Source organism: Salmo salar, chromosome ssa15 (assembly GCF_905237065.1).
Source record: "Salmo salar chromosome ssa15, Ssal_v3.1, whole genome shotgun sequence".
NCBI lineage: Eukaryota > Metazoa > Chordata > Actinopteri > Salmoniformes > Salmonidae > Salmo > Salmo salar.
Genome location: NC_059456.1, coordinates 31,768,878 through 31,777,800, shown reverse-complemented (window position 1 = coordinate 31,777,800; position 8,923 = coordinate 31,768,878). Strand labels below are relative to the sequence as shown.

At 38.4% G+C, this 8,923-nt stretch overlaps 1 protein-coding gene across 1 annotated transcript; it reads left to right on the top strand.

Annotated features, from left to right (window-relative positions):
• The first annotated feature begins 1,455 nt into the window (after positions 1–1,455).
• On the top strand, positions 1,456–6,210 carry LOC106571240 (paired box protein Pax-1). The gene is made up of 5 exons (XM_014144032.2): positions 1,456–1,809; positions 2,241–2,867; positions 3,819–3,952; positions 4,118–4,328; positions 5,601–6,210. The coding sequence occupies exons 1-5, from the start codon at positions 1,806–1,808 to the stop codon at positions 5,684–5,686; spliced, it is 1,062 nt and encodes a 353-aa protein (XP_013999507.1). The 5' UTR covers positions 1,456–1,805; the 3' UTR covers positions 5,687–6,210.
• The last annotated feature ends 2,713 nt before the right edge of the window (positions 6,211–8,923 follow it).

Genomic DNA, 8,923 nt, shown 5'->3' with positions numbered 1-8,923 from the left:
GACTTAACTATGAGATCACCATCCTCATAAACATTAAATTAAAAAAAGGAGGCAGAGATTTTCTCAATAAAAGAAATAAATAAATAAAGACAATTGAAACCATACCAGTTTAACGGGTATTTGCCTACTTTCAGGGGCAGGCCTTGTCGTTTAAATAGAAAAGAACCTCGCAGTATGCCCATATAGGACTATCTTACAAAACAAAACACTTTTATCTTTTAAATGTTAATTAAATAGGCCTACCCGTATCCTATATTCCAATGCACATATATCAGGGCAGATCAATAGTTATATCAATTTTAATGAATATATGTAAAACAATATAAATGTAGTAAATAAAACAAAACCCACGCCTTCTTGCTGAAATTAGGTATATAACGAAATAAACTGTTGCAGTTGTTTATAGGCAAACAAGAAATAGTGTGGACCAATAAACGATTTACATAGTTCTTCAGAGGAAAAGAGTGGCAAAGACCAAAATACAGTACATGCCAAATATTTATCATGCAACCACTGTAATTAGCATGGTCGGACGAACAGCAATGTAGCCTTGAAAATAGATTTACCGTTAAAAAAAACCACTGACGTTTAGTCACAGACCCTCTGGGCATTAAAAACTTCTAAATATTTTCCTTATTTTGTTGGTGTGAAGAGTAGGCTATACATGTGTTTGAAAGACCAATCATAATCAATCAATTTAAATCAATTTGCGTTTCAATAGCCATACGATTTATTGGAAAATAAAAGGCTCCAACTTCACGACGCATAAAAGCAATAGTCTTAAATAGCCTACGACAGAAAGATGTAGGCCTCACATACTGTATGCTCCACATCATGGTAGGCTAATCCCTCTGTCATGTGCCAAATTTATCACATAGCCTTAGCCATGGGTGACCAAAGTGGCCTAATCATCACTCACTCAATCAAGCACACCAAAGATCCCTCAAATATCGATGTTCGAATAGGTCTGTACTAAACCAGAAATTGCATAGAAACTGTATGAATTGAGTGTTGTTTCCATATGACCATTGTGCGCAGATTCAATTAATTGCAATTAAAGGGTAGGTAAATATAGCTTTTTTTCAAACTAAAGTGTAGATTTTTAATGTGTGTTTAGCACAAATCTTTATTGGGTCATGCCTTCCAGTCCACGTTTCATTAATTGTGGTAACTTTTCGGGAAGGATAAAAATGCTAATACCCTTGCAAATGAAATTTATAGTGCAAACTTGTATCACGGCCAAAAAATGTCATAGCATATGATTAATCAGTAAATGCATTAAAAATAATGGCCCATAATTGCATGTTAATTCTATCCATTTTAATAATGAAATACGCCTATCTTTAAACAGAGTATATTTATCCTTGTCGTGGAGAACAGCTTTTTGTTTGGATTTTAATTTCCAAGCGCATGTTTTCTCCGAGTTCCAAGAGTGTAGCCTAAACTCTAAAAACCGGAAAAGATTCGGTGGAGTAGCCAGGCGAGAATACACACGGAGGAGGAGACCAATGAAATGGGGAAAGAGCCTTGAGCGCAGCCAACAAGATTGACGTAATGGATGCGTCAAATTAATCTGCGCACACTTGAGCCTTCGGGATGGACACATTTCCTCGTATGGGACAAAGATCACGTCAGTCCCTTTGCCCAAACTCGCCGTTTTAGATCATCTTACCAGAAATGCAAGAGCAGAGCTGAAGGAAAAACGCACAGAAAAACAATTTTCCTCATCTCATGTGCAGAAGGGTGAAGACAGCACTTTTCGACCATTGGCAACTGGTAGAGGAAAACATCTCAAACCAAAAGCAATGGGTAAGCACTCATTATTCATTTGGCATGGATCTTTGACTCGTCAGGAGATAGTGTTTGCATAAATAGAGATGTGAATGCATTAGGTTGTAGCTTTATATTGTAGCCTACTAGCTTATCCTCAAATCGTGCGTCCTTCTATCATTCCAGTGGCAGTGTCCATGTCTCCATTTTCATAGGCTATTTTATTTTTCAGACACATTTGGAGTGAACTGCTTGACGATGTTTGAGAGCATAATAGGTTAGAGAACATTGTAGTTGAGAGCCATAACAGTCTGAGTGATATAGATTAAATCATGGAGAGGGAATGACTTTTCGGGAACTTGAGTGGGCATTGTGCTAGGCTAGGCTAAACAGGCTATTGTTTAAAACACCGTAATGTTGCTATGTCGAGTCTATGCACATCAATGCAATTCCTTATTTGTTTCTTGCAGATCAAACATATGGAGAAGTAAACCAGCTTGGCGGGGTATTTGTCAACGGGCGACCACTTCCAAATTCGATTCGGATCAGAATCGTGGAATTAGCTCAACTTGGAATACGACCGTGTGACATCAGTAGACAGCTTCGAGTCTCTCATGGCTGCGTGAGCAAGATACTAGCGAGATATAACGAGACGGGTTCGATATTGCCCGGTGCCATAGGAGGAAGTAAACCCCGGGTCACAACACCCAACGTGGTGAAAAGCATAAGGGATTACAAACAAGGAGACCCTGGGATTTTTGCTTGGGAGATCAGGGACAGGCTTCTTGCAGATGCAGTGTGTGATAAGTATAACGTTCCTTCGGTTAGCTCCATAAGCCGCATTTTACGCAACAAAATAGGAAATCTTTCTCAGCCGGGCCAGTATGAGAACAGCAAGCCAACCCATCCTCAGCTATCCTACAACCACATGTACCCGTACTCATACCCCAGTGCAATGTCACCCACTGGGACTAAAATTGGCAGCGGTCACGGTGTACCCATCACAGCGGGCCATGTCAGCCTCTCCCGTCATGGATGGCCTTCGGTGCACACAGTCAGCAACATTTTGGGCATTCGAGCCTTCATGGACCCCTCAGGTAGGTGACAAAATCATATATTGTGCTCTTCCAGCTGAGTTGTTTTTTCATAAGCTGCAGCATTGTCCATTGAGCGCTCAAATGAATAACATTGGTACATTTATGCATCAGTCAGTGTGGCTTGTTAATCACACAGATATTTCAGATTATTTCACATTAATGAGAAACAATTTAAAACAACAAACGTATAGTCAACCACAGGGATAGACATATATAATAACGATATAGGCCTAACTGTAAATAGTGAGAAGTGAATATGGGCTGAATAGGCCTAATGTATCATTTTGGAATGGACGAAAGTTTAAATAATATTGATAAAGGAGCCAAATGGCACATCTGCTATAAACTATAAATGCAAAATCATGTTGAACTGTGTCGATGGGGAAATAGCCTACGTATAGACCCATCAGTGTGAGCCCTACTTTGTGGTTTGGCCTATTCATATTTCTACAACGAACTCGTAGTCCATTATGAACGTTAATTAGGCTAAACGTCTTATTTTATGTCGGATATCTTATTGTTTCTCTTCAAAGTATAGCATTATAATCGCATGAGACGAACAGGTCCAACAGGCCAATCTACAACCTATAGGAGTTACATCAGCAATAATGTAATATAATATGTTGTTCTAAAATCTCAAAAATTTACGAAAAACATGGCATTAAAAACGTTGTGGCCACAAACATTCGATCTGATTTGATAAAATAAAGATTGGTTGAAGTGTGTGTTTATCAGATAATTTCCCCAAGAATTTAATAAAAAACATCTGTTTATCATAAAATGTTCACTACCATCCTGTATTTTTGCAAAAGGAATGTTCTTAACACAAGAGCTATATCCCAAAATACATTGTTTAAAATGCTCAACAGAGTTGGCTTCACATCGAATAAAAACGTACATTGGTTTGTTAGCCTAATAATGTTATATTCTACACTGAAACATTTTCCACAGCCATTGCTGGAGCAGAGGGGTACCAATCAAAAATGGAGGAGTGGGCGAGCGTAAACAGAGCCACTTTTTCCTCTGCCCATGGCGTCAACGGAATAGACAAATCCTCCCTAGAGACAGACATCAAGTATCATCAGGTACAATTATGAAACAAATACACAAACAACGAATATGTTCATAGTTTGATCAGAAATCCGTTTCCACAAGATGTCCACTGTAAATATATGCTTGCATATAAACGTTTTGGGGAGTTTTGCTTCGCTGTGCTTAATAAACGTTTTTTTTCTTCCGGTTTTTTTCAGTCTTCTTCAAACCTATCTAGTTATGTACCTGCTTGTGCCTACTCTCCCCCAAACCAATACGGGGTGTATGGTGGGCCAGCAGCTAACTACATGACAACTGGACACCACTGGCAGTCTCAGAGCGCGAGCCTGGCCCACCCCAACAGCGGGGCAACCATGCAAGGTGGAGACCTCCACACGGCAATGTCTTTCAAACACTCATCACGAGAAGGTAACTAAGCAAGTCGGTTTTTTAGGTTTCAAATCTTCCAGCGGATATTTTAATTAAGCACAATGGCACACATATATACAGCTGTCAATCAAAAACCAACTATTTTTAAATGCAACTCGAGAAAAAAAGATTAGGCCCCGTGGGTCGAAACCTGACGACCTAACAGTATGGGTTTATTTAGGTGGTCGAGGATGACAACGGTTGACATTTAGATCATTTTGTATTTTATATAGGCCATAGGTCTAAATGCTACATACAACGGAAGCTTCGGGCATAAACAGAGCAGGCTGTGTTGGGCGACTGATAAGAAAACCATTGAGTTCTTTGAGAGAAGGTTACTTTATTTACTGTGCAAGTCATTATGGTATCAAGCCGGTGTAAATGTACAGAGTAGGCCTACAGCGATAGCATTTCATACCCTCAGGTGATGACTGTAGGCCTTTGGTGTAGGTGGTCTTGAAGAACCTATTAATAATAGTCGAATTATATGATAGCTATTAGCCTAACGATATAGACCACATTTTTCCATACGTTTACATATTCATTAAATAATGTTACAATTAGCTAGCTATGATGTTCAAATTATGTCTATTTAATTTGCGAATACTTTTTAGGCTACGTTATATATTCCTATTTTCAAGGGTTGTGCGTTTGCTTTTCAACGACGAGTAGGGCTGTAGGGAAGGTTTGGTTTCGCATTGATAGGCTTACATGATTTCCACAATATCATAACCTTTTTTTACGGATAAAAATGTAATTGAGGTAATTTGATATAAATGACAACAGCCATGCAATTAGCGGTGTATTTCCAACCACATTCGACTTCATTTGAACAAAATCGAAATTATGAAGCAAGATAGGCCTATTAATGTTAAACCAATTAGTATAATTCTAAATGAAATATTTGAGTAACCGACATTATCCATACCCTGCTGTTAATCGTAGGCCGATCATTTTGATGGCAGTTACATGCCTGCTTACACTTTTGTGAAGATAATATTTGTGTGAAGAACAAAACATTGCTACATATGGTAGGCCTCAAATGTGTCCAATGCAATGGACACATTCATATAATTCCATCTCCGTTTATTCACCTAGGTATGACAGTCCAATAACCTTGATCTCTATCAGATGAGAAACAAGTCTAGGTGTCTAATCTTGCTAGGGCATTGGGACCTGACCTATAGCTGACATGATTTTGTGTGCTCGCTGTTCTGAATTATGACTTATTTGTTCCAGAAACATACTGTATCTGTTGTTTGTTTTTCACAGGAGACAGAAAACCTCACAGTCCCTTGAGCAAGCACCAGCACGAGGCGTTGAACGTACACGGACTCTCCCTCCTGACCTCAGCTTAATGACCCAACGAACCCAACGGACCGTCAAGCTCTCTTCAAATAGGCAATGTACAGAAAATGCATAAAATTATGGGCGAATTTTCAAAAAAATCCACCAGTAAGTGACGAACATACATTTTAAACATCATTCAGTGTAATTGCATTGCAGTTCAATACAATTGTAAAATAATCGAATGTAGACATGAATGTTGTTATAGTCTTGTTCACCTGCAATAATGCAGTGGTGTTGGTTAGGACTTCATTATTATATATTTTGCATTTCACTCATCCAAAACTCATCCCAAATCGAAATTGCGTAAAACTAATTATGTAATTTCCCTGAGGTCACATGGTTTCCACGACGGATATGGCTAATAGGCGTGCATGCTGTGTGTTCAAACAAACATTTGTTATTATGGACTGAAAGGGAAAGTTCAAAATGTGAACAATATCATGTATTTGTAATTTTGTAAATGACATCCGCAAAAACTGTATTATGTATATTTTTTATAACTGTGCTTAATAAAGGCATGCTAAACGGGAAATGCCTATTTCGACATATTTAGATTTCCCTAATTCATGCAGCTTTGCGCTTATTGTTGGCTACTGGTCATATTAAAATGATGCAATTGTGATTGGTATAATAACTTTAATGGTTTAGTATAACAACTTTGCTCCTGAGGTCTCACTGTGTTTAGCTTTGACCAGATGCTACTACCCGGACAGATGTATTTATCTCTCACTCTATCTGGGTACGGACGCTCTGACCGCAATATACTTACCAAACAATCAGTCAAAAATAAAGACCTAAACGCCCTTCTAATTTGAGGCACCAGACCATGACAAAAATCATAGAGTGACACCTCTATTGGATAGCCTATTCCAAGACAAACACGAAACACCCGATAATCCAAGAATCAACTGGCACTGCACAAGCGTCTGAAGCACCTGATCAATCGAAACATCAGGCAGAAATGCAAGTCATGCGTGCGGAACTGCGGTTACGCACCGGTTGCGTCAATGATCACAGAACGATATAGGTACATCTAAAGCTAATAATAATACGCCGAGAGTAGCATTTATGACGCTTAAAATGGATATTTGTAAATGTAGCTCAATTTGGGACAGCATACTGTGTCGTCTTCAATCTTCAGAAAACATTGGAGCCTGGATTTGAGAAGTTGTTGACTGTGAGCAAACTATCACCAACCGATTAAACCATGCAGACTGGCCACATTCCCAGCAACATTTTTCCATATGCACATTTGTTTTTTAATATTTGTTTATTACAGTTTACAGTGTGCATCTGTTCAACTGAATTTATATCAAAAGTGTATTCACCAATTCAATCGGTGTGAGCTATAGGCCATATAGCTAGAACGTGTAGACTAAATGCTTCATCGAAATCGAAAAGATGATCCTATATTATTATCACTTAGGCCTAACCTATCTACTTTATTCTTATTCTATATCACATTAGGAGCGTGAATGGTAGTCCTACTTGATATAACGTAGCATATTGAAATGAATCCAACTCAAACCCTTCTCGAAATACTACAAGGCTACTGAAATTCATTATCACTACAAGGACGTATTATTGGGAATAGTATGTACATGAACATTCATGTATTTATTTATATAACATTTATGTTTTAATATGATTATATTTCATCCAACACATTCATGTGAATTATAATAATTATTGTTATTATAATTATAATATTATAGGACATTCTTGTACAAGACTAAATATATATTAACTTCTCCCCTGGTTATGTAAGATTTGTAATTTTATTTAACCTTTATTTAACTAGATAGACCTATGTCTTTAAAAATAATACTTGTTTCAGGTCATAGAGTTGACAACATTTCCAGGATGAACACAGAGGCCTAGTTGAGCTTTTGAGGCATAAACAGAGAGCATTTTAGGAATTTTTATATAAGCATATAGGACTTAAAATACTAACCTAGAAAACCTTATGAAAATAGAGTTAGTGGAAGTGGAAAACATAGTTTTGCTAAGCGCTTACTTTTAACAATCCCTAGTCTGCAGTTTGTCTGTGCAGTGGCTATAACCCAGTCCAAAGCCAAGCCACAGACCTCTCTAGGAAGAGAACATGTGGGACATTCTGAACAGAAATATACATAACACAATCCAGGTGCCCGTAGTTCAGCTTTGTTGTTTGAGTTTGTTTATCCTTACATTCATATTTTGTCAAATGTGGTTTTTATCATCCAAATGAACATGTTGGTGAAATGCGCTTCAAAGTTTCGATATTGGATTGAGGTAGTTGTCAGATTATGTCATGTACTGTATAAGAAACTAACTTTAACAAAAGGTTTTGTAGGATGCTGTACTCAGGGTGAGCAGGTTGACTGTTTGGACAATAGTCAGAAAGACAGACAGGAAGCCGTTAGTAGCAGGGGCATGCAGAGAGAGACGTGTGTGGTAGGGTTACCATGGACACCTGGTGATGGACATCAACACAAAGGAAGGGGAGCTGCAGCATGTAGTTCCATCCATCACAGTCCAGTGTGTCTCCTCTGCAATCAACACCCCCTCACCACCCCAAAGTGGAAAACCATGCCTGTCCTGAGACACTATAGGACTGCTGAGACAGGTGGAGGACAAAATATATGGTGTGTGCAGAGCCGTATACTATTTCAATGTATGGACCTGGGTATGTGTGTCCTTATGGATATTTCTGTGAGGTGTTATGGTGTGAGTCAAGCTATATGTCCTTTAAATGTACACGTGCTTTAATTCATTAGGCAAACGATCTGACTGTGTAGTAGGCCTATCCTATCAGAATGTATGCAGTGTCTTAACCTGAGGGACTATTCTCAATTTCCTTCTCAGCGTTCAATCTGCTGCTATGCCAAACTACAAAAGTAAAAGTACCCTGTGGCTCAGTTGGTAGAGCATGGTGTTTGCACTGCCAGCATGGTGTGTGCAACGCCAGGGTTGTGGGTTCGATTCCCACGGGGGGCCAGTACAAAAAAATAAATAAATGCATGAAATGTATACATTCACTACTGTAAGTCGCTCTGGATAAGAGCGTCTGCTAAATGACTAAAATGTAAATGTCTACAGTGTTGAGGCAAGTACATGTCAATGAAATAGAATTATCTAACAGGATCATTTCCTGTTCATAATGTTTATCTGACTAGGAGTAATTCTGCAAAAATTCAACACATATTTACTCAACGATTAGACCCATTTGTAATAGCATTTTTACATCAAGTGTGTGTGTGGAT